The sequence below is a fragment of the Trichoderma atroviride genome, chromosome 3, assembly GCF_020647795.1.
Source record: "Trichoderma atroviride chromosome 3, complete sequence".
Classification (NCBI taxonomy): Eukaryota; Fungi; Ascomycota; class Sordariomycetes; order Hypocreales; family Hypocreaceae; genus Trichoderma; species Trichoderma atroviride.
The window spans coordinates 4856802-4876329 of record NC_089402.1 but is presented as its reverse complement, the minus strand read 5'-3'; the positions used below and the strand labels follow the sequence as shown (position 1 = coordinate 4876329).

The window sequence follows — 19528 nt, the reverse complement described above, 5'->3', positions numbered from 1 at the left end:
TCTGAGTAAGTGGCTATGAAGCACCGGACCCCATCCTTGCGCCTGTCAAAAAGCAAACAAACGGCTGTCAAGCTGCATGGCAGCTGGAGGAGCAATGCTGTACGTTGTGCATTAGATCATCTTGTATGCCCCGGTGATGTTTTTTCGAGTTCGAATCGCATCTCACCTATCAATGTGACCGATTTATGAGATCTCCAAACCCAATCTACCATACGGAGATAAAAATCTGACATGAGAACTCTCAAATTACTTCATCCCCATCACTTTCAATGTTCCTAGCGATAGCTTGATTCTCAATGATCTAGTACTACACGGCACAATGTCTCGGATCCGGTCAGGCTGCCAAGGATAGCTTCAATTATGGGTTGCCGCCCACTGGCCCTTGACTATGCAGCAGCAGCCGCAGTAGTATAAATTAGCGTTAATTTTTACCATGGCTCCCCAATTCTTTGATTGGATGCTGTGGCACCCGTAAAATGCAAGGGAGGATGGGCTGAAAAGAAGCAAAATCAGGCTCGGGGCTTCATCGGCGGCTCGGGAGCCATATTCTTGGCTTTCATAGCAATATAGAATGCAATTTATTTATTTGAGATTGTAACGATAATGAGATGTCTCAAATTCATATACAAGTCTATGTCATAGACACAGTGAGAGAAATTATAATTGCTGGCATCGGGCATCAAAGTAGCTCAAAAGGTAAACTCCGTATAGCGCCTTCACAAGCTTCTCGACGACAGGGAACAAGGTGATTGTCTTGCAGCACCTGCATTAGCTTACGGTAGAAAAGCCTGGGTTATTCTCGGTCTAGCCCTACCGACCTTTGCATTTGTTTGCAGTGTTCGTTTCTTTTTTTTCTTCCTACCCTTACCGTTCTGCCTATTTGTAATTTGTTTGCTACAGCCACAGCGACGGCCCCCTTTTTGCATGCATGCAGTGAAAGTGTAGGCGTTTACGTCGTTTGATTGGAAAAACTCACCGTGTTGCCTAGAAGAGGAGTAAGAGCGGAGACGAAAATCAGGCTCTGCAAATCCCGAGCGTGGAGAAGCTCTTCTGCTGTAGTCTGGACGCGGCATACATGTAGTGTGTACATGCGTCCTTTGGTCTCGTGCCTCTGAGGAAATGAGGAGCGGAGCTTTTGGGGTTACACAGCGTCTATGCTCTACCGGTGAGGATGCCGATGGTGCCGTGGGCGGCCTTCCATTGGCTTCCACGGCAGATTGCCTGGCGGTTTTGATGGGTGATTGCTGAGTTGCGTATCTGCTGGATGATGTGTATTACATGATGGCTTGTCAAGAGCGTATCATAGCTTACTGTTTTGTAATCTATACTGCCATGGAGTTTTATCAGAGTCGTCGACGAGGAGACGGAAAAGAGCCGCGACGGAAGCAGGAGACTACATGTACTAAAGCAGCTCTGCTAATGTTGAAGAGGATTAGATGGTGGCCAAGAGGAGGATAACTAGGAATAGGCATCCGAGGCTGCCTGGCAATGTAAAGATGACTTCCAGTAACAGATTCTCAACAATGATTGTGCTTTTCGCAGCTAGTAATTCTTTAAAAGGATATATCCAATATCAACATGGAGGTCGAGACATGAGATTCACTGGGAATAGGCAGTGTGTTGCTGAGATTTAGTTATCCTCGTCCGCGCAGAACCCCTGTCAGACGCGTCCTTCAAGGCACAAGGGCTTGTATTGATGTTGATAGCCTTGCCATGCAGCCCCTGGTCATGCAAACGGATGAGAGCCTAACCGGTAGTTTCGACCACATTGTCCAAGTCCGATAGACAAAGATACTAAAAGCCATGGACGACATCATCGAACAAAATTAGGACGAGCAATTCCTTTTGATTCAGCTATGAAAGCTCGAAAGTATAAATTGTTGGGCCACGCCAGATCAACTGATCGACGTGACTCTCTATATCCACCAACTTCCCAGATTTGATATTGTTTATTTCTGACAGCGTCCATTATTTCGAGCCAGGAGTCTGTACCCTGATCCCCCCAAACTAGCACCTAGCCAAGGAATGTTTCCAGGTTGGCGTTGCCGAGCACAGCTCGTCCATTGGCCACAAAGTCGTCGTATATGGAGACAAGATCCTTGGAGCGTAAGTCGCAGCCATAATAGAAGAGGGCGCTGCCATCTTTGGAGAAGCTTCCGTCAGCCTTTTCAAAGAACCAGGTCAGGTTCTCATCCTCCTCGCTGACAGTCCAAACCAGCGTAGGGTGATCCTTTTTGATAGCAGTAAAGATATTCTCCATAACATTACTGAGCCAGCCGGCCTTGGTGGTGGTGAGAGCAGCAAGCCTAGCCACAGCTCGGTTCTCATCCTTGGGCAAGACAACAGCCAGGCACTGCATGGTGTCATCGTAATAGGCAGTGAACTTTTTCTCCTTTAGCATATCAACAAATCGATCAACAGTGGCCTCAGTGTCAAGCCCCTTGTAGTTACTGATCAAGGTGGCCTTTAGCTTTCCAATGTCTTCAAATTCACTAATCGAGGTGGCCTTTTGGATTTTATCGCCGCGGCGCATAAGTGTACCAGCACCCGAGTCTGTAAAAAGCTCTTTCTGGAGATCGCTAGGGTGGATAATCGCCACACTAGAGCTGCGAGGAAGGTCGTCAAGCAGCTCCTTAATCTCCTTGATCTTGAGACGGGTACCATAACGGCACCAGGGCTGGGCCATTAGGTAGTCGAACTCTTCGTCAAGATTGATATGTGAGATTTTCTTGCCTTCACCATTGAAAAGGCCTCCCTTTTCAGACAGATAAACAACCTTCAAGGGCTTGAGAGCACGGGCAAGTTCAGCAGCCGCAACATCTGCATTGACGTTGAGCAGACTACCGTCATCTCCTTCGGCCATTGAAGTAAGGATAGGCACGTATCCGGCTGAGATACTGCTCTCGATGGCTTGCTTCCTAACCTCGGTAATCTTACCGACATACTGCCACTTTTCCTTATCGAGATAGGTTGCGCCGAAAGCGCCTTGTATAGAGCGTGTCGCTACGCCGAGGGAGTCGAGGCGATCGATTAGTCGCAGATTCTCTTCTAGAAAGAGCTTTCGCGCAATGCCAAGCGTCTTCGCATCCGTTACTCTGATTCCCTCTTCGAATTGAGGTTCCACTCCCGCAGCCTCCAGCAGCTCATTCAGCTGCGGGCCTCCGCCATGAACCACGACCGGGTATAGGCCGAGCTCGTATAAGAACAGCAGACTTCTGCAGAGGTCGTCGAGGTGATCGCGAAGAATTGCGCCTCCAACCTTGATGACGGCAAACTTCTGGGAGGAGACGGTGGTGAAGAGCTTGAGGTACTGCTGCCTTGTCGCAAATTAGTCCCATCTCATCGGGCACTCTGTATCATGTGGCATCGACCTACCCCTCGCGCTTGCTGCCAATGCTGCTAACAGTCTGGGCCACAATCTCACGGGTCCTGTCGGCAGGAAGATAGGAATCTCTAGCGAGGGCGTGACTGGTCGAGAATCCGCGGTTGAGGCATTGGATCGACGCCGGTGCAGATGCGCGTGCGAGGGATTGAGAGAGAGCCCTGGAAGCAGACGGACGGGCACCGGCCCTCAAGGCCACAGCAGCAGCAGACAGCATTTTGCAAGTCTCTCACGGGGCGAATGAGTGAATGTGGGAGGGACAATTGTTGGCGGCCGATGTCGTTGTAGTTGAGTCTTTAATGTGGGGTGACGTAAAAAAAGAGCGGACCTACCGATATCGTAGAATCTGATAAGATTGATTATCGACCATGTTAATTACCGCAGCATGCTTTTCAAATTTTACTGGGGCCAAAGTCTTGTCAATTGTTCACTGCGTTTACGCTGCCGTAAATCTTCACTAAACATTTGAAATTGACATGAAAGACGCCGGTGGAGGTGACGGGTATAGTATTCACAAGTTCCTGGATGACTGCATTTAATCCAGTGGGCGCAGTTTCGATTGGAAAGAAGACAATTAGGACGCAGACGAAGACGACGACTGATTTTCTTGGTAGAAAGAAAAAAAGGTAAAAGAAGGATAATAGAACTGAATGAATTGGAACTTCATGGGGTAGTTGATGGCCTACGATGACAAAAAGATGTTCGAGAACTAGAGGCCTCCTTACGACAGTAATGAAGCCCCAAAACATGGTTCTTACAAGGCAAAGGATCTAGAAATGGACATGGGAATTGCTCGATGCATACATGTATCAAGCATGCTCCACCAGCCAATGCAAGGTCCAAGACTATCCAAATATAGACATCTCACGGGGAAATTATTTGGGGACAAGAGTACGCATTCGTCTGGAAAGAAGACGGGTTTATGTAGATTTGTATGTCTAAAGGCCAATTACAATTGTAAGGTGATCCAATTCCAGATTTTACAAGGATTTGCAAGCAGCATCTGCTTTCACGCACTAAAAGGCGGCAAGTAGCCATGACAACGCAGAAGGAAGCTATTCGTCACAACTCCTATTCAAGGTACCAATCTAATTAGACAGCAGGCATAATGCATTGTCAAAAGCTTATAAAGCTCGGGCGTTGCATCTCGTGATAATGCGGGGGGAGATGTACTGTGGCAACAAAGCTCACGAGACTCTTTTGTTACTGATGTGGGGAAGGCTCTATTAGTAGTATCGCCACTTTAGCATGAGGATAAAATGGACGACATGACTAAAAATGTTTCTTCAATCATCGATATTAGATCATGTGAGACATTATCGAGGCTGGTGTTGGGCACCATTTACGATTCAGGTACGAGAGGAGCCACGCGTCATTGCAAGACCATGGACTCTGCTATTGGGAGCAGAAACAAAGTTTCGCCAATGGCTCGCTGCCAGTATTGAAGAATAGGAAAGCAATCTGGCCTCGGAAATCTCGAATGTGCGGCTGTCGAATGCTTTGCAGTAGCAATCCAACTCACAGATGACAATGCCCACGTGGGCTCTCTCAGCCGTGCCCTGGCAAGGATACTGGCAGGGACTGAACGAGAGCACAGATCAATTTGATGATGGCTTCAGGGATTGTAGTAAGCATCGCATAGCGCTATACCATGGACCTACAAGGTACACGATCTCATTCCATCGCACTCGCTTAACTGCTTACCTTGCAGTACGGAGACTCCGTACCTGGCCTTTTGCATTGCTTCTGCTTCTAGGGCCATTCTAGTTTCTTCTATGGAGTATGTTGTTGTTTCGTACTCGGATGAACAGCAATGGACGACTCGTACAACTGCAATTGCTAGGTATTAGCAGTAGCCGCTTGTAGGGATTAGCTGGCTGCCTGAATGACGACCCCCTTACTGCTAGAAATAGTAGGTAGTTTTGCGACTGAAATCTATACCTCTTTCCAAGATCTGGGCATAAGAGCCAAGGCGAAATACAGCCGTGTATTTCGCCGTTTGTCGCTGTGTGCTTGACTGAAGCGGTGAGAATCCTACTTTGATAACGCTGCAATTAAACAAGGCAGAAGCTTACTGCGACTACTACCTCTATACAGGAAAACAAGCAGATAAGCACGCAGGCAATCATCTAACAAAAACCACGAATCGAAGCAAGACAAAACAGACGCTAGCAATCAATGGCCTTGCGGAGCTGTCAGATATTGATCCAACGACGGAATCTCGGAGATGTGCCGGCGGTCCAAGCGCCCTGTAGTGCCTGCGTGATGCCTTCTGCCAGCGTAGATTCTGGCCCAGCGAGCTGGTTTCTGGGAAGGACTGGGAGCAGAGCCGGGTGTTCTTTTACTGACCGCGTGCCTAGGGGTCGTATTCCCCGGTATAGGGGCTAGCAGCTACTCTCTCGATGGATGTACACAATGATATTGTTGGAGACGGTAAAAAAACAAGAGGCACAAGATCAGAGAGGGAGTCTCCAGAAGCATTGAAACTCCGTGTCGGCATATCGTTCCCCTCGTCGAATGATCCATCGGCCCAGATCAGCCAAGAGATAAAAGAGCGAAGAACCGCCCCCATATTGGCTGCATCACACCACGAATCTGCACGAATCTGCAGTTTCCATTACGCATTCACACGCCACGAAACGGCACGCACACACCGAGCGGAAGTCGTCACAGATCCTGCGGATAAGGTGCAACCTGTCACTGCTCCGGTTACTGCGCACATGCGTGTACATGGAGAATGCAGTCTTGTCTCCGGGTACGGCGGGCAGTTGTGGTTCCGTTCATGCATGGCTGCACATGATGAGGGTGTGGCGGTGATTAGGAAGGTGAGCTGGCTAGAGGTTGGTGCCTACATGTAGGAAGAAGATAGAGAGTGCTGCAACCAGTAATTCGCCGCCGGCAACATTCGCTGAGACTGGCAGATGGAAAGAATGAAATTAGAATGGCGGGAACATTGCTGGATTCAGTTCAGTCTTGTTGGTCCGAACATCGGTGAGAAAACTGATCCAGATCAATCAATCAAAACGGCCATGATTCACAGCACCGGCAGGATCCAGCCAGCCAGGGGAGGCAGTGCCATGGCCACTAAAAGCCGGTGCTAAAAAGGGAGCTGGAGCTCTTCCGCTGCCCCTGGGCGTAGCTCGTGCCATCTTTGTATCCTCAACAGCTTTCGAGCAAGTCGCAGCCCCTCCTTTCCAGGCCCCCAAAAGATGCTCCTCTACCTCCGCCGCTCACCGAAACACCACCCAAACCGGCCGTACCCTGCTATCGCCAAATCACCCCCACCCCGCCCGCAGGGTCCCCCGGGAATCGCCCAACCGGTACCCGGCACAGCGGGTGCGTATTCGTAAACGAAAGGGTCCCAGCTGGCATTGGCATGTTTCTCTTCTGGCCCCGACTTTGTTGAGGAAGACTGAACATGCAAGTACATTCCCATGAGTTTGCAATGGGCACCCGGCTCCGCTTAAAAGCACTGCCGAACCACACTACGGCCTTGGTAACCGCATGTACATACAGCAAGCAAGCACCGAGTCTGGGATGCTCGAAACGGGGAATCGAGGCCATGACCCCATAAGGCGAAAAGTGTAATTCTTGTTGCGGTGACGGGGACTGGCCCGGCCACCTTCTAGCCTAAAAAGAATCCCAATCCACAGATCCAAGTATCCAGTCGTGCACCGCCTGTTTTTTTTGGCTTTGGCTGGCAGCTGTCCGTAGTATAAGTAATAGCTGCTTGCGTCGCTTCCTCTCCCCTCTCGCCAAAAAGCTACTCCTCCTCTGCTTTCGATCTTCTACTCTCTCTCCTTTTTCTTCCCGCATTGCAAAAAGAAGAGGCCCATCTGTCCTGTTTTTGCGACAACTTGCGTTTCCTCTCGGCTACTTCATCTCTCCATCTTGAATCTGCCCAGCAAGCCCATTTGCACACCACACAAGCTCTCTCTCAGCTTTCAGCGTCTCACAACTTGATTTTTCCTCGTTCCATCAACAACACACACAAACAATGTCTCGTGTTACTGCCCCCGCCGTCAAGCTCACCCGCGCCCTGAGCTCCACGACCGCAGCTCGTGCCGCCAAGCCGCTCCTCGACGCCTCGGCTTACAATGCCGGCGCCGTGCTGATGCCAAAGTACGCAGAGCTCCTGCGCGGTCGCAGAACCCCCATCGAGATGTCCGAGGTATGTTTTCCCAGCTCTTCTGAATAACCATAACCAATCCATCAAAGCCAGATGCTAACAAAATCAAATCTGCAGTCCTCTCGATCTCTCACCACCACCCACCGCCCTATTCCCCAGCCCTCCATCGCCAACCGCTCCAAGCCTCTGATGCAGACCTTCTCCAGCGTCGCATCCTCCTCAACTCCCGCTGCCCACCTTGACGCCACCGTCCTCCCGGCGTTTAGCAGCTTCAACCCTACTTCTTCCTTCGCAGATGCCCTCCCTCGCATGCCTCTGTTGCCCGATAACTACGGCGCCGCCCACCCCGCGCCTGAAGCCGATCTGCCGGTTTCCATCCCCAGCTCGTCCATCGTCGCGGTTAACCCGGACAACGTCGTCCCCGCCACACCGCTCTCTTCATTGAGTGGCGTTTTGGACACTGTTGAGCTCAAGTTTGTGCATGAGGCGCCTGCTTCCCCTGCCGCGTCGGAAGAGAGCCAGGGCATGATCCGGGATCTGTGGAAGGGCATGGTTGAGGATGTCTTTGGCTCAAATCAAGCCATTCCCAAATCCCATTAGCAGGCCTTTTTCTTCTTCTCTGAAACATGTATGACTATATATACATGGTGGGCATTTTCTGCTTTTGTTTTCATGCGAAATCTTTGTTTTTCTTGTTTTTATTAGTGTAAGCGGTTGCTTCATGGACACAACTCCATATCATGGGCGATATATGATGGCAGGCAGGCAGGCCGTTCGCTCTGTACTTTCCCCACAAAAGGGCTTGATCAAGGTGATCAAGGGATTTACTCTCGTTATGAAACCGAGACATATATAGCAAATTTTAATCAAAAAACTTCAAATTCTTCTGCTTACTACACATGCACGTTCCAACTCTGTACAATGAATGCAATAAACATACAATTACTACCCGTCAATATCAAACTAAGTATCAAGTGTATCATTCAAGTGGTAACAAAAAAACAACGTCGTATTTTGGACAAAACTTGTGATTTCGAGGCCCAATGCCCCGACACCAATATGCTAACTTCCTCAATCTAGACTACGGAGCAATGGTGCCTATATATAACATCTTTCGCACATCAAAAAATGGCGTCGTGGAAAGGTATTGTCGCTCCTTCTGATCAAATTCTCTTCGTCTCTCATTCATCTTTTTCTCCACCGCCTGGATCGATCGGCAAACTCCCCCGCCCCACGTTCTCTTCTCCGCATGAATATATCCATTATTATACACCGCCTATCTCGTCTTCTTTCCCCTCTCGCTTTACCTCTTCTTGGCTGATGGTCTGGGCTTGCATTCATCGTTGTTAACGGGATGCAGCATGACCTTGATTGGGTAGTTTTGAGTGTTGTGCTGGAAGCCCTTGCTCCAGTCGTAGCAGATGGCATAGGCAAAGATGCTTCCCGTCCTGTTGAACTTTGTCGAGGTGATGCTACCACCCACGTTGGGATAGCCCTTGAGGCGGTGCTTGGCATCCTTGTCCCAGAAGTGGAACGTGCCATCTGATCCAGCGGTGCTAAAGGTGCCGTGGACGGGGTGGAACGAAATGTCGTTGACGGCATGCACGTTGACCACGTTGTTTTGGACCGGATCGCGATGGCACTTGAATGAGAAGTTGGATCTGTTCGAGCAATAGGTTAGCTTAATTACCCTGGATATTCGTCGTGTAGAACGTTGTGACAACTTACGTAGAGTCCTTCTCCTCCACATACTGAATGGCACAGCGACCCTCGATACTGCCAATAGCAAAACCACTTGAGTCGGGGAAGCAGCTAACAACCCTGGTCTGCCACTTCAGTGGGCTCTGCAGCGTCTTGTAGAACTTGGTTGGGTTTTTGAGGTCGACGACATTGATGTAGCGATCAGCCGTGCCGACGACCAGCAGATTCTGCTGCACATCCATGGTGTACACGCGCTCTTGGCAGGCCAGAGTAGCCGCGGGCTGCTGTTGCCGGAGATCCCAGTATTTCACAGTCTTGTCCCAAGATCCAGACACAACCATTGTGCCGCTGCCGCTATCGAACCAACGCACGCTTCGTACAGGCTGGTCGTGTGTGCCCACAACAACATCTTGCTGAGATGCCAGGTCGCAGACTTTGACGTTCTTGTCCGCGCCAGCAGAGGCAACTTTTGTTCCATCCTAATTCATTTTCAAAGACATCTTGTTAATCTTTCATAGTCCAATCGACTACCTTCTTCAGCTCTCTGGCGCTCGCTTACCTTTGAAAAATCGCAACCCAGGACGGGCTGGCTATGCTCAAACGCGTGACGACCCTGGCTCTGGCCGTTTTGAGCAATTTCGTAGATGCGGACCTTGTTGTCCCAACTTGATACGGCGAGAAAGTCGGGTCCGTTGGGGGCTGGAGAGAAGGAAAGGTCGGAGATGCTGTCGGAAGGGGGATCGTTGAGGGCCACGTCCTGCTTCAGGTCGCCCACCGTGGTCGAAGCAGCGGCGCTGGCAGCGGCAGAGCCGAAGAGACCAGACATGTTGGCGGATGGGTTATATTGGGAATGGTATTTCGATCGATTCCAAGCTGTTTAGAGCTTTGTTCCCAGACGGAATTGACGTCCTGGCGCGTTGCAGCGCGAGGTCCGTCTCGTGTGTATTTTTTGCCGTCTCTGCTCGCCTTGTCGTCGCAGAAGCAGAGAGCAGGAGAATCGTACACAGAACCAGCCCCAGGCGATGGTGGACGCTCGTCGCCAAATATCCCCTCGGCGGCGTCGTCGCGTTTGCAGAATTTATAACACAAGTTGACTTCTAGGCACGAAGGCAGCGACCCAGCATTTCTCAACGCGACGTTCGGATTGGCTGGTGCGCCTCGCAGGCTGCAGCAGAAACTTGATAAATGCATAAATGCGCATTGATGCATAAATCCCACTGTTGGGGCTCCACTAAAATTTACTAGAAAAAAATTCATAGCTTCGAGCAGCTACTGACTTTTCTTTCCTTTCTTCTTCTTCTCTTCATCCCCCCTTCGCTCAACAAATCGCCATTCGAAGCTTACACACGGAGATTCTGCTCTGCAGCATCTCTTCCAAACACAGCTTTGGGAGAAAGTCCCCGGACGTCTCCTTTTTGGAGCATGCGGAAACGCGCCGCCATAGAAGCACTGCGGCTGACCTCCGCGCCTTGGCCCAGCTGCCGCATCTGCCCTGCCTGCTGCTAAATCCGTTTCTCACGAGGCACTGTCAAACCCTAATCTTGCGTCTCTGGCCCCTATGGATGAAGATATGAGTCCGTGCTGGAAGGCTGCGGGATTGGGGTGGCGACGCTGAATGGAGATGGATGGCAGGTGGACGTTGTCATGTCTGCCGGCTGTGGTATCGGGTGCAGAGGATTTGTTGTCGAGGTCGATAGTTATGCGATTGCCTGGCGCAAGCTTGGTTACTCGATGGGGCCCATTCTTGATGCGAAGGGGGACCCCGTCTCTACCATGACGGTATTCCATCTTTTTAACACTCTGAAACTTCGTTGGAAGTTTTTTTCTTTCTTTTGGGATGCCCTGATGGTGGGAGATGGCCAGAAGCTTCATATGATGATGACCAATATAGAGTCAAGCACCGAGTCAAGAAAACCTTGCCGTTGTGGATAAAAATATTTTCATGTCAACTGATGAGCTTCTGGGAAATTAACATCTTGTATAAGATATTATCCATTTGATGGGTTTTGCATCATAGATTATATAGTTTATTCATCTGATCACTACAGCTCGGCCAAGTGGCTTAGAGTCTGTAGTTTCTGGATGCTTTACTTACTCCCTGCATACTATACCCGGCAAACTCGTAATCGATAGGCGTAGAACGCATACAAGCTTGCTTCAATGGCACAGTGAACCCGGAACGATGCCGTCGGCACCGATCTCCGCACTGAAAGCACCAAAATCAGTTTACCCCGGTCTGGTCTATTCTTCCCATGCCCTGGTCGTTGAAGTGCTATAGCGGGCGTACCAGCTCGACACCCTGGAGCTCAGCTCGCTGAAGGGAAATCGAATCAACTCGTGTCAGCTCTGTATTGCTCCGTATGATTTACTTCGTATAAACACGCGTATTATCCCCAGCTCAGAGCAGAAGGAAGCCCCCCCTGCCAAATTCTGCAACGCTAGCAGGCAGTCCAACCAACAGTGCAACAACGGCCGCCAAAGAAGAACGAAGCAGAGATCAAACCCCAAACTCACCCGACGCTACTGGCACTGAAGAAATTACATAACTTGGCGCCGTTGGCCCTGACTAGAGCAGCAGCTAAGTGTGACAGGAGGCGGCCAGAAGCTTGCCGGAAGAGGCTACACGCTGCAGATCGGGTCAGCTTTTGCCAGACTACAAAGTCCGTTTATTCCCCTCCTGGTTTGATTAACTCGTCATGACGAGGGTAGTGTACTACTGTTGTTGTGGTATTAGCAAATGGGATAAGTACGCGAATTCATTGGGTAGCACGCCCTCTGTGAACGAGCGAATGAATCATGAATCCAGCCGGCCAACAGCTTCTTCTCTTCCTTCATTTCACATTCGGCAACACATGATACGACGCTGATATTTAGCCAACCCAAGCACCTCAACATTCAAAACACCCCCTACCGTTCGAAAAATCTTGCAGCGAATCGCCTCTCTTTCCCACCCTCCAAGCAGAATCCTTCCAGCTTTCACAAAGAAAAAACGCCACATGCGACCTACACTCAAATCGTAGTACATACACGGGTGCCCTTGTCCCCCTCAACTGAACTTGCGATTAAAACCCCCAGCTAGCCCAAGCAGTAGCCAGTCCCACCATCACCGTCCAACCAGACTCCTGTTCCTGGTGCCCAGCCCCCGAATCAGGTAGCGAGTTTCACCAACTCCCATTCCCCGGTTCGGTTTGTCTTTTTTCCCCTTCTTCCTTGCTGCGGTTAAAATGCGTGCATACTTGTACCTATACGCGGGATAAAAGAGCAGAAGCCGTTGAGTAAGATGTTGGCGGGCTAAGCCTGCTTTGTCGACTTCGACTAGGGGCTGTGATATACATGTCCATTGGAGCTAAGAAATCTCCTCCATTTAGGCTTGGGATGAGCTGCTTAGCACGAGTATCGAGTTCGTGCCCCCTTGTTTGTGTTGGGGTGAGGTGACATCGCGCATCGTGGACATTGGGTGCAGGCTGGAAGTATGGGGGAGAAAGCGAGAAGCGCGAGCCTTGGTTCGTACTGTACGGCACATGTATGGGTCTCGGTGTCTTCCATCCGTGGTTGTAGTAGCTCTGTGAGTCCATAATAGTCGACATCTTTTCTCTCAAAGACCGTTCACGTTTCTTTTGGTTGTCGAATCCCTCCTTTTCCATTTGTTTTGTTCCAACAATTGAAAGCCACCCAAATCAAGAAATGGCCTCCCTCTTCCAGCTCTTCATCCTCCTCTTCGCAGCAGCCCTGACTGTGTCAGCTGCCTCCGCCCCAAACATCACCAGCCTCGTCGACAAACTTCCCCCCTTGCTCGCTCAATTGTATCATCGACGGCGTCACGAACGATGGCTGTGCCGTTAGCGACCTCGCCTGCGGATGCTCCAAGATCAACGACCTCACAAAGACTGTCTCGCCGTGCATGGCGAAAGCTGGCTGCACGCTTGACGAAATGACTCGTATGGTTGCCCCTTCTCTTTGAATTCTGGTTTTAGTAACTCAATGCGTCGTAACCATTCGTTGTTTGAAAATATTCGTTCCTAACTCTTGTTGATTATCTTCATTACACAGAGGCTGCTGGAGCTGTCGTGCAACTCTGCGAATCTGCCGGTCTCATCGCAAACACCACCACAAGTGACACGACTTCGACCACGGGAGCAGCATCAGCAGCGACTAGCAAGTCCGACGCGGGACGATTCTCACGAGAGCTCGGATTCGCATACGCTGCCGTTGGCGTATTGGTGGCCGTGGTTGTTCTGTAAAGCGAAAAGGGGTTTCGCCATGGGTATTTCTTTGGACTTGGTTAGGATAGGACAGGGAATATAAGATTGAGAAAGATGCTCTTTGGATAAGAGCCACGCATTTGCTCAGCACATGTTATTGTACAACAAGACGGGCGACTGTTATAAGAAAAAAGCTTAGCATCTATAAGCAGCCAAGCAAAAAACGTATCTTGTCATTTCAAAGTTCTAGTAACAGCCTACCAGCAGTTCTAGTCTAGTGTATCGTGTCATTTCATATCATCAGGCATCTTTTTCCCCTTCAAGTTATCCCCAAAAGGCACAAGAATGCATCAAGGTCTAAACATTAAAAGCAGAAAAAGGGGGGGGGGCGGTAAAACAAAAGTCGCAGGTCAAGTTCGAGGTTGAGGTCAAAGTAGTCGAGATATTAGCCGGGTCCGAATCTGGCAATGGCGCCGTAGTTGCCACCGTCAAACGAATCGTGAAGTCCATCCAGGGCGTTGAACTGAGCTGCCAACTTCATGCCTTCGCGGCGCTGGGCTTCAATGCGACGCCAGTCCCACTCGCCATCATCAGCCAGGTTGATATCGCTCACGTCGACAGTGTCGTCGCCAACTTGATTGGGACCGCTAACCCAGCCGCCGGGTCGTTGAGGCAGCAGGCCTGAGTCGGAAAGCACCGTTGCGGGATGAACAGTAAGACGGCCGACCTTGAAGACGTACTTGCTCATGGCTGTGGCATGGATCTTCTTCTGCCAGCCACTGGTGGCGTCCTTGTGGTCTCTTGTCCTCACGCGGCGGAATCGTGGATCCAACCACTCGGTTGGTCTGGCGGCGCCCTTGGGCATAAAATATGTGATGATGTACAGCCACTTTCGGTCCCAGGTGGCGACGCGACTCCATAGCTCGTAGGACTGGAATGATGAGATTTCGCGCTTGAAGCTGCACATGACGGAGCCCAGCGCAATGGCAAAGTTGCCCTTGACAGGCTCGCCGGTTCGGGGGTCCTTGACAAGTCTTGTCTTGGCGTTGTTGGACATGCTGCGGATGGCTGGCCGCAGCAGATAGGCACAGAGGTGCGTTCGTGATATGTCGAGGTCGGCAAAGTATGTCGAGTTGGATTTGTGGAGGTTGTAGTCGATTTCAAGAATAGGGGCTTTGGTTTCGGAGATCATGGGTTTGAAGAGCGCGCGGGGGCCGAGCTTTGGTGATTTGCGGAAGACCATGTGGTAGAGCATGGCGTATATGATGCGATACTGTTGGGTTGAGCAAATCAGTGTGATTCAAGGGACAGGCAGACAAAGAAAGCAATTCACGTACGGTCCACGCAAACGGGAGCGTCTTCCAGTTGAAGATGATGAAGAAGAGCAGCAGCAGCCGCGATGTCCGGCCGGGTCCCGTCAGAAAGGACTGCACCAAGGCCGGCCAGTTGATGCGCCAGGCGGCGTAGCCCATCGATCCGACGGCCACCGAGATGATGGGAATCGTCATGGCGAACCCGCCGATCCTGGTGGACGACATGGCTCGGTCGTGAGGCCGTCCGTTTGGCCTTGCGCGCATTCTAGACTTGTATGAATTCGTCTCTCAGCCGAGGCGCGGATTTGCTGCCCCTTCCCGCGCGAAGCAGATTCGCGAAGAGCTCGAGGCGCCTAGAAGCGGTGCGGGATTCAGGGAGCCAAGCTCAGCAACGCAGCTGTATCACAAGCTTTTCCACACGCGACAGGGTCTCAGACAAGGTCAGACACAATTCTCGGTTCGCTGCGCGTCTCGATCAACAACTGGCGTGAATGTGCTGCGCGCGTGGCTGGAATGCGGGCAGATGGCGCATGCACAAGGAACGGGAGGGCGATCTATTAGAACGAAAATCCAGGAACCGAGTCTTTTTGAATGCAGGGGTTTCTTTGGCTGGGCGGCCTTTCGCTCGGCTCGGCGCCCGTTAGTCTTTTTTCTCGGTCAGCAGAGGACGCCACAAGCCGAGGTTCATGGACGATAAGATTTTGGGGTCAGATAAGCTTTTGCTGTCTGACGATGAGCTTGGGAATGAAAGGGAAAAGTAAATTCAAAGAGAGAGAATGGTAAGCAATGAGCGAATTTCTTTACTCGAAAGATTAGGCTTGCTCTTGGAGCCGTAAGTTGCAGCTCCCAAAGCGTTGGGAATAAATGGCGATATACCACTACTACATAATCGGCACGTATTGGTTCTCTGCTTCTTCCCTGCAGGTCCGCCTCGTGAGAGGACCCGCTCACACTTGTGAAACTGCAGCTGCAATAAACGCTCGCTTACTGCCTGAGATGATGCAGAAGAGGGGCAGAATCTCCAATACCTGGCATGTCATTGGAATTTGCAAATCGCATAAGACAGCATGCCATATCCGTGAGGAAATCCGTTGGGCACTCATGGCCAGCATCAACAGCCGCATCGGCTCCCCTTTATGCGTCACGCCTCCTTTTCTCTCCCTTCCAATCTGTACCCTGAGGCTTGAGAGGTGGCCTGAAGACTCACATAACACGCATGAAAGGCTGCCAGCAAAGCAGTCCTCCTTTTCACTAGCGAGTCAGCGGCTGCCATGTGTGCCCACTGCTCTCTTCTGCAGCCCAAGGCTCGCTGTTTAGGAGCGATATGCGAGCCAGGTTATAGCTTATATCGCCTGTACATGCATTTTATTTTTAAAAGCAACTCATTCATGTAGATGCGATGCATTACTAGACGCACTTGTATATATTAGTCCTAGGCACTCTTAACGATAATAGCCCGTAATGCGTCTGGTACTCGCTTCAAATAACCTCGACTTAGATGAAGATTCTCTCCTCAAATGGCATCATCACATGTTCTAAATTAACAAATGCATTGATGCCGAGACGGAGTTCGCGGGGGAGCATCGGCCCCGTAATTTCCGACCCAGGCTTAGGTGCTTTGCATAGAACTCGTTTTTACTGGAGCACACATCTTACACATCCCAACTCAGTATTGAGGGGCTCGAACTTATATTTATGCGGCAAGAATTTGGAGGCATCATAGCAGTCATTTTCAGATTGCAAACATCGCGGAGACATCTTTGCATATCTATGTGCCTCGTAGCTCAGTGACTCTAAAGCTACCCGGCAAAGGCCGTAAGATACAGTAACTCTACCTGTTGGATGAACGACGATAATCCTATCAACCATGTACATATCATCTATTAGCTGGGTTGGCTGCATCCTCTTCCGTGAGAAAACTACCATCCTTGGCAATTCTTGCACTGCCTTTCACTGAAGTTGGGTATCAGTTACGGGTTTTCACACATGATTGGCCGTCGTGTAGGAACAAGAATATGCTTATTTCGTAACTGATAGCTAAACATGACCTAATTCGAATTGCGCTGCACGCAGCAGATAATCACAAAGATTGCAGTAATAGCTGGCAGCACCATTTCTTGCTCAATATGGCTACATCCCGGATATGAACCCAGATCAACACTTGCGCAGATTTTCTGCAACAGAGACACAGCTTGTTAGTATACTTTGCATCTACAACACTCAAGGCAAGGTAACATTACTGGAGTTGCATTGATCTGAAGTGTAGAATCCGTTGATATAGCATTTCAATCCCGGGATGTAATCCCAGGAGCTAATTACCGTCAATAACTGTAATGATCAGACTTGGCGATTGGCCTTGAAGTAGACATACCAAACTCCTTCATAGCAGTCTCCTGACTTATAACAAGAAAAGTCCCAGGCATCTCCATCACCGATTGTGGTAACCGATTTAGCGCTAAAAGACGGACTGCTTCGGCAGTGCACAGGGCCATCGTTGTTGAAGACATTGCACATCTCTCTTTTCTCGAGACCTGGGGCCGCGCTGGTGAAAAGAGGAAGGACCAGACAGATGATTGTAGCAGTAGTCTTCATGTTAACTATTGGTAAAAAGGTTGGATATTTTTCTGTAAAGCATGTCTCCAAACGCAAGAGAACCACAGCTTTATATATCTTTTCAGGCGACTGCTTGGCGGTAACTTTGGGGGCGTATCTGCATACAAATTCAGCAAATGATCCGTTTTCGAGTCGTACTAGTCTGCCTATATCTCCTGGATAACCCTATTCGCTTGTATTTAGCAGCAAAAGGATCATACTAACTGTTTTCACACTACCAGAGCGAAGAAGTTTTGTTTCGCTATGAGTCTTTTGCTAATGCTGGGAAAGTGGAGCATCTGGGAAGCGATTCCGCTTTTACTTCCTATTGTAGCAGCTGCTGTCGAATAAGCTTAATTTGTAGAATAAGACGGGGTAATAGGCTCCGAGGGACATAGGCTTAACGTTGTATCTCGTGGCTTTTTAGCTACATGATGGCGAGTCTCCCTGTTATATGTATTCGGCTACCATGGGCTATCATTGTAGTGGTTCGTCAAGTACAGACCGTGTCTTTTAAATCTGCGCCGATAAGCCTGTATTTTCTCTTTCGCTGTACGTCAACTTATAAGCCCTCTATTTAAGTACACGCAACATTGAACGTTGAGACTCTTATTGCAGAACAGGAATGTTATTTCTGCCTTTCAATCTTGTCAAGCCACCAAGTGCAATGTCAGGAATGGTTACCACTTACTGCATCATTCTCAATGAGTACCTAGATTCACTGACTCTCTACCACCTGCTCGCCTCGCCATAACTAATGGCTCCACATCACTTTTATCTTCAGAATTCATCTTTGCGCCGCTCGCAAGCAGTAGCTTCATTGTCACTCTCTGGCCATGCCTAGATTCCTCGTGTAATGGCATCCTCCATAACTGACCTTGAGAGTTTATGTCTGCGCCACAGTCAACTAACAGCTTCAATGTTGTTACTTGGTGACCCTTAACTGCCCATTGTAGCGGTGTCTCCATACTCTTGTTTTTGGCATTGAACTTCACGCCTTCTTCCAAGGGAAGTTCCATGATTGTGGTATCGCCAGACCAAGCAACCTAGTGTAATAGTGTTGCATTAGCCGTATCTAAACCACTCGAATCCACACCTTCCTCCAAAGGCACTCCCACAGCTGTTGTATGCCCTTCCTTGGGCATTACTAATGGTAGTTGATGGAGGTTATGATTTCTGATTTCTTCATGTAGCATCTCCACCGCCAAATGGTTACTCGGAGTAGCTAGTGAGGCAAGAATTTTGTGGTTAGACACCACATGAATACTTTGTCTAATAACTAGCTTCGCCAGCGCCTGCAATCTGCTTTCAATACACACTTGTATCAGTTCAAGAAGCAAGGCAGCTTCTCCGGATGTATATACAACATCGTTGTCGGCTAGCACGTGTATCAGTGATAAACTCCGCTTTGCGAAGGCCATTGTCCCAGGACTTGGCCGGCTAGTATCCAGCCAGTCTATCTGCGCTCCTCTTTCGAGCAGCAGATTTGCTGTTAAATAGTGTTCGTTCTCCAATGCTAACCATAAAGGTGTCCGTCCGTGAAGACTATCTTCTGACTCAATACTGGCTCCTTTCTCGATAAGAAGAGATAAAACATCGTGATGTCCGTGGCTCGCGGCTAGCCAGAGAGGTGTGCAATGTGATGTTGAATTAACATCGAATTTTATGTGTTTTTCCTGCAAAAATAAGCGTACAATGTCAGTATGGCCTTTACTAGCTGCATGGTGTAGAGGCGTGCATCCGTCTTGATCAACGTTATTTATATCGCAGAAAGTCAAGAGAATCTGAATGATGTCTGTGTATCCAAGCTTTGATGCAATGTGAATGGCTGGAAGGCCTTCGTCGACCACAGGAAGATCGCAAAATAGATGTACCACTGAGACTTCTGATACAAGTGACAAAAGGGGTCTGTGACGTTCCTTTACTGCCCATCCAAAGAGACCGTGCAGATGAGAGGCTTTCGAGCGGCCACCAGACACCCACGGATGAACATTCCACGTTGCATTAATATTCATCGCAAGCTGCATGAAATTCTCCCATCTCGATGATTCGTGATGAATATTCTTAGTATGAAGCGCCCAGTTAGATATCGCATAATCCAGAAATCTGTATTGCGCTCGATTTGGAGCTGCTGGCGTGGGTACTGGTACAGAAATTGAACTGTTTTTATTCTGTGGCTTTCGAAGGAAGAGCCTGTGTAATCCAGTAC

The 19528-nt window shown here is 49.6% G+C and overlaps 10 protein-coding genes across 10 annotated transcripts; 3 read left to right on the top strand and 7 right to left on the bottom strand.

Moving 5' to 3' along the window:
• Positions 1 to 544: 544 nt before the first annotated feature.
• Positions 545 to 4272, bottom strand: TrAtP1_006910 (uncharacterized protein). Its single transcript, XM_014082283.2, has 2 exons — positions 3376 to 4272; positions 545 to 3317 (listed from the first exon to the last, which is right to left on the bottom strand). The coding sequence occupies exons 1-2, from the start codon at positions 3597 to 3599 to the stop codon at positions 2015 to 2017; spliced, it is 1527 nt and encodes a 508-aa protein (XP_013937758.1). The 5' UTR covers positions 3600 to 4272; the 3' UTR covers positions 545 to 2014.
• A 2812-nt stretch (positions 4273 to 7084) lies between these two features.
• Positions 7085 to 8403, top strand: TrAtP1_006909 (uncharacterized protein). Its single transcript, XM_014082284.2, has 2 exons — positions 7085 to 7553; positions 7629 to 8403. The coding sequence occupies exons 1-2, from the start codon at positions 7380 to 7382 to the stop codon at positions 8109 to 8111; spliced, it is 657 nt and encodes a 218-aa protein (XP_013937759.1). The 5' UTR covers positions 7085 to 7379; the 3' UTR covers positions 8112 to 8403.
• Positions 8404 to 8512: 109 nt separating this feature from the next.
• On the bottom strand, positions 8513 to 10325 carry TrAtP1_006908 (uncharacterized protein). The gene is made up of 3 exons (XM_014082285.2): positions 9772 to 10325; positions 9240 to 9691; positions 8513 to 9172 (listed from the first exon to the last, which is right to left on the bottom strand). The coding sequence occupies exons 1-3, from the start codon at positions 10036 to 10038 to the stop codon at positions 8815 to 8817; spliced, it is 1077 nt and encodes a 358-aa protein (XP_013937760.1). The 5' UTR covers positions 10039 to 10325; the 3' UTR covers positions 8513 to 8814.
• A 402-nt stretch (positions 10326 to 10727) lies between these two features.
• On the bottom strand, positions 10728 to 11084 carry TrAtP1_006907 (uncharacterized protein; the record flags this gene model as incomplete). Its single annotated transcript, XM_014082286.2, has 1 exon — positions 10728 to 11084. The coding sequence occupies one exon, from the start codon at positions 11082 to 11084 to the stop codon at positions 10728 to 10730; it is 357 nt and encodes a 118-aa protein (XP_013937761.1).
• A 1370-nt stretch (positions 11085 to 12454) lies between these two features.
• On the bottom strand, positions 12455 to 12856 carry TrAtP1_006906 (uncharacterized protein; the record flags this gene model as incomplete). The annotated part of the gene is made up of 1 exon (XM_066113314.1): positions 12455 to 12856. The coding sequence occupies one exon, from the start codon at positions 12854 to 12856 to the stop codon at positions 12455 to 12457; it is 402 nt and encodes a 133-aa protein (XP_065969400.1).
• A 94-nt stretch (positions 12857 to 12950) lies between these two features.
• TrAtP1_006905 (uncharacterized protein) lies at positions 12951 to 13115 on the bottom strand (the record flags this gene model as incomplete). Its single annotated transcript, XM_066113313.1, has 1 exon — positions 12951 to 13115. The coding sequence occupies one exon, from the start codon at positions 13113 to 13115 to the stop codon at positions 12951 to 12953; it is 165 nt and encodes a 54-aa protein (XP_065969399.1).
• Positions 13116 to 13143: 28 nt separating this feature from the next.
• TrAtP1_006904 (uncharacterized protein) lies at positions 13144 to 13453 on the top strand (the record flags this gene model as incomplete). Its single annotated transcript, XM_014082287.2, has 2 exons — positions 13144 to 13150; positions 13263 to 13453. The coding sequence occupies 2 exons, from the start codon at positions 13144 to 13146 to the stop codon at positions 13451 to 13453; spliced, it is 198 nt and encodes a 65-aa protein (XP_013937762.2).
• Positions 13454 to 13596: 143 nt separating this feature from the next.
• Positions 13597 to 15450, bottom strand: TrAtP1_006903 (uncharacterized protein). The gene is made up of 2 exons (XM_014082288.2): positions 14752 to 15450; positions 13597 to 14687 (listed from the first exon to the last, which is right to left on the bottom strand). The coding sequence occupies exons 1-2, from the start codon at positions 14989 to 14991 to the stop codon at positions 13860 to 13862; spliced, it is 1068 nt and encodes a 355-aa protein (XP_013937763.2). The 5' UTR covers positions 14992 to 15450; the 3' UTR covers positions 13597 to 13859.
• Positions 15451 to 15591: 141 nt separating this feature from the next.
• On the top strand, positions 15592 to 16044 carry TrAtP1_006902 (uncharacterized protein; the record flags this gene model as incomplete). Its single annotated transcript, XM_066113312.1, has 1 exon — positions 15592 to 16044. The coding sequence occupies one exon, from the start codon at positions 15592 to 15594 to the stop codon at positions 16042 to 16044; it is 453 nt and encodes a 150-aa protein (XP_065969398.1).
• A 774-nt stretch (positions 16045 to 16818) lies between these two features.
• Positions 16819 to 17615, bottom strand: TrAtP1_006901 (uncharacterized protein). Its single transcript, XM_066113311.1, has 4 exons — positions 17545 to 17615; positions 17099 to 17437; positions 16968 to 17038; positions 16819 to 16901 (listed from the first exon to the last, which is right to left on the bottom strand). Exons 2-4 carry the CDS (start codon positions 17317 to 17319, stop codon positions 16882 to 16884), a joined length of 312 nt encoding a protein of 103 aa, XP_065969397.1. The 5' UTR covers positions 17320 to 17437; positions 17545 to 17615; the 3' UTR covers positions 16819 to 16881.
• Between the last annotated feature and the right edge of the window lie 1913 nt (positions 17616 to 19528).

What these genes read in the sequence shown, in the direction of transcription:
- TrAtP1_006903 (XM_014082288.2), bottom strand. Translation starts at nt 14,991, where the DNA reads ATGCGCGCAAGGCCAAACGGACGGCCTCACGACCGAGCCATGTCGTCC. An exon ending in CGCTCCCGTTTGCGTGGACC is followed by an intron (nt 14,688 to 14,751) that starts GTACGTGAATTG and finishes TCAACCCAACAG; the next exon opens with TATCGCATCATATACGCCAT.
- TrAtP1_006909 (XM_014082284.2), top strand. Translation starts at nt 7,380, where the DNA reads ATGTCTCGTGTTACTGCCCCCGCCGTCAAGCTCACCCGCGCCCTGAGC. An exon ending in CCCCCATCGAGATGTCCGAG is followed by an intron (nt 7,554 to 7,628) that starts GTATGTTTTCCC and finishes TCAAATCTGCAG; the next exon opens with TCCTCTCGATCTCTCACCAC.
- TrAtP1_006908 (XM_014082285.2), bottom strand. Translation starts at nt 10,038, where the DNA reads ATGTCTGGTCTCTTCGGCTCTGCCGCTGCCAGCGCCGCTGCTTCGACC. An exon ending in TGGGTTGCGATTTTTCAAAG is followed by an intron (nt 9,692 to 9,771) that starts GTAAGCGAGCGC and finishes AAAATGAATTAG; the next exon opens with GATGGAACAAAAGTTGCCTC. An exon ending in GTGGAGGAGAAGGACTCTAC is followed by an intron (nt 9,173 to 9,239) that starts GTAAGTTGTCAC and finishes TTGCTCGAACAG; the next exon opens with ATCCAACTTCTCATTCAAGT.
- TrAtP1_006910 (XM_014082283.2), bottom strand. Translation starts at nt 3,599, where the DNA reads ATGCTGTCTGCTGCTGCTGTGGCCTTGAGGGCCGGTGCCCGTCCGTCT. An exon ending in ATTGGCAGCAAGCGCGAGGG is followed by an intron (nt 3,318 to 3,375) that starts GTAGGTCGATGC and finishes ATTTGCGACAAG; the next exon opens with GCAGCAGTACCTCAAGCTCT.
- TrAtP1_006901 (XM_066113311.1), bottom strand. Translation starts at nt 17,319, where the DNA reads ATGAAGACTACTGCTACAATCATCTGTCTGGTCCTTCCTCTTTTCACC. An exon ending in GACTGCTATGAAGGAGTTTG is followed by an intron (nt 17,039 to 17,098) that starts GTATGTCTACTT and finishes GACGGTAATTAG; the next exon opens with CTCCTGGGATTACATCCCGG. An exon ending in TTCAGATCAATGCAACTCCA is followed by an intron (nt 16,902 to 16,967) that starts GTAATGTTACCT and finishes TCTCTGTTGCAG; the next exon opens with AAAATCTGCGCAAGTGTTGA.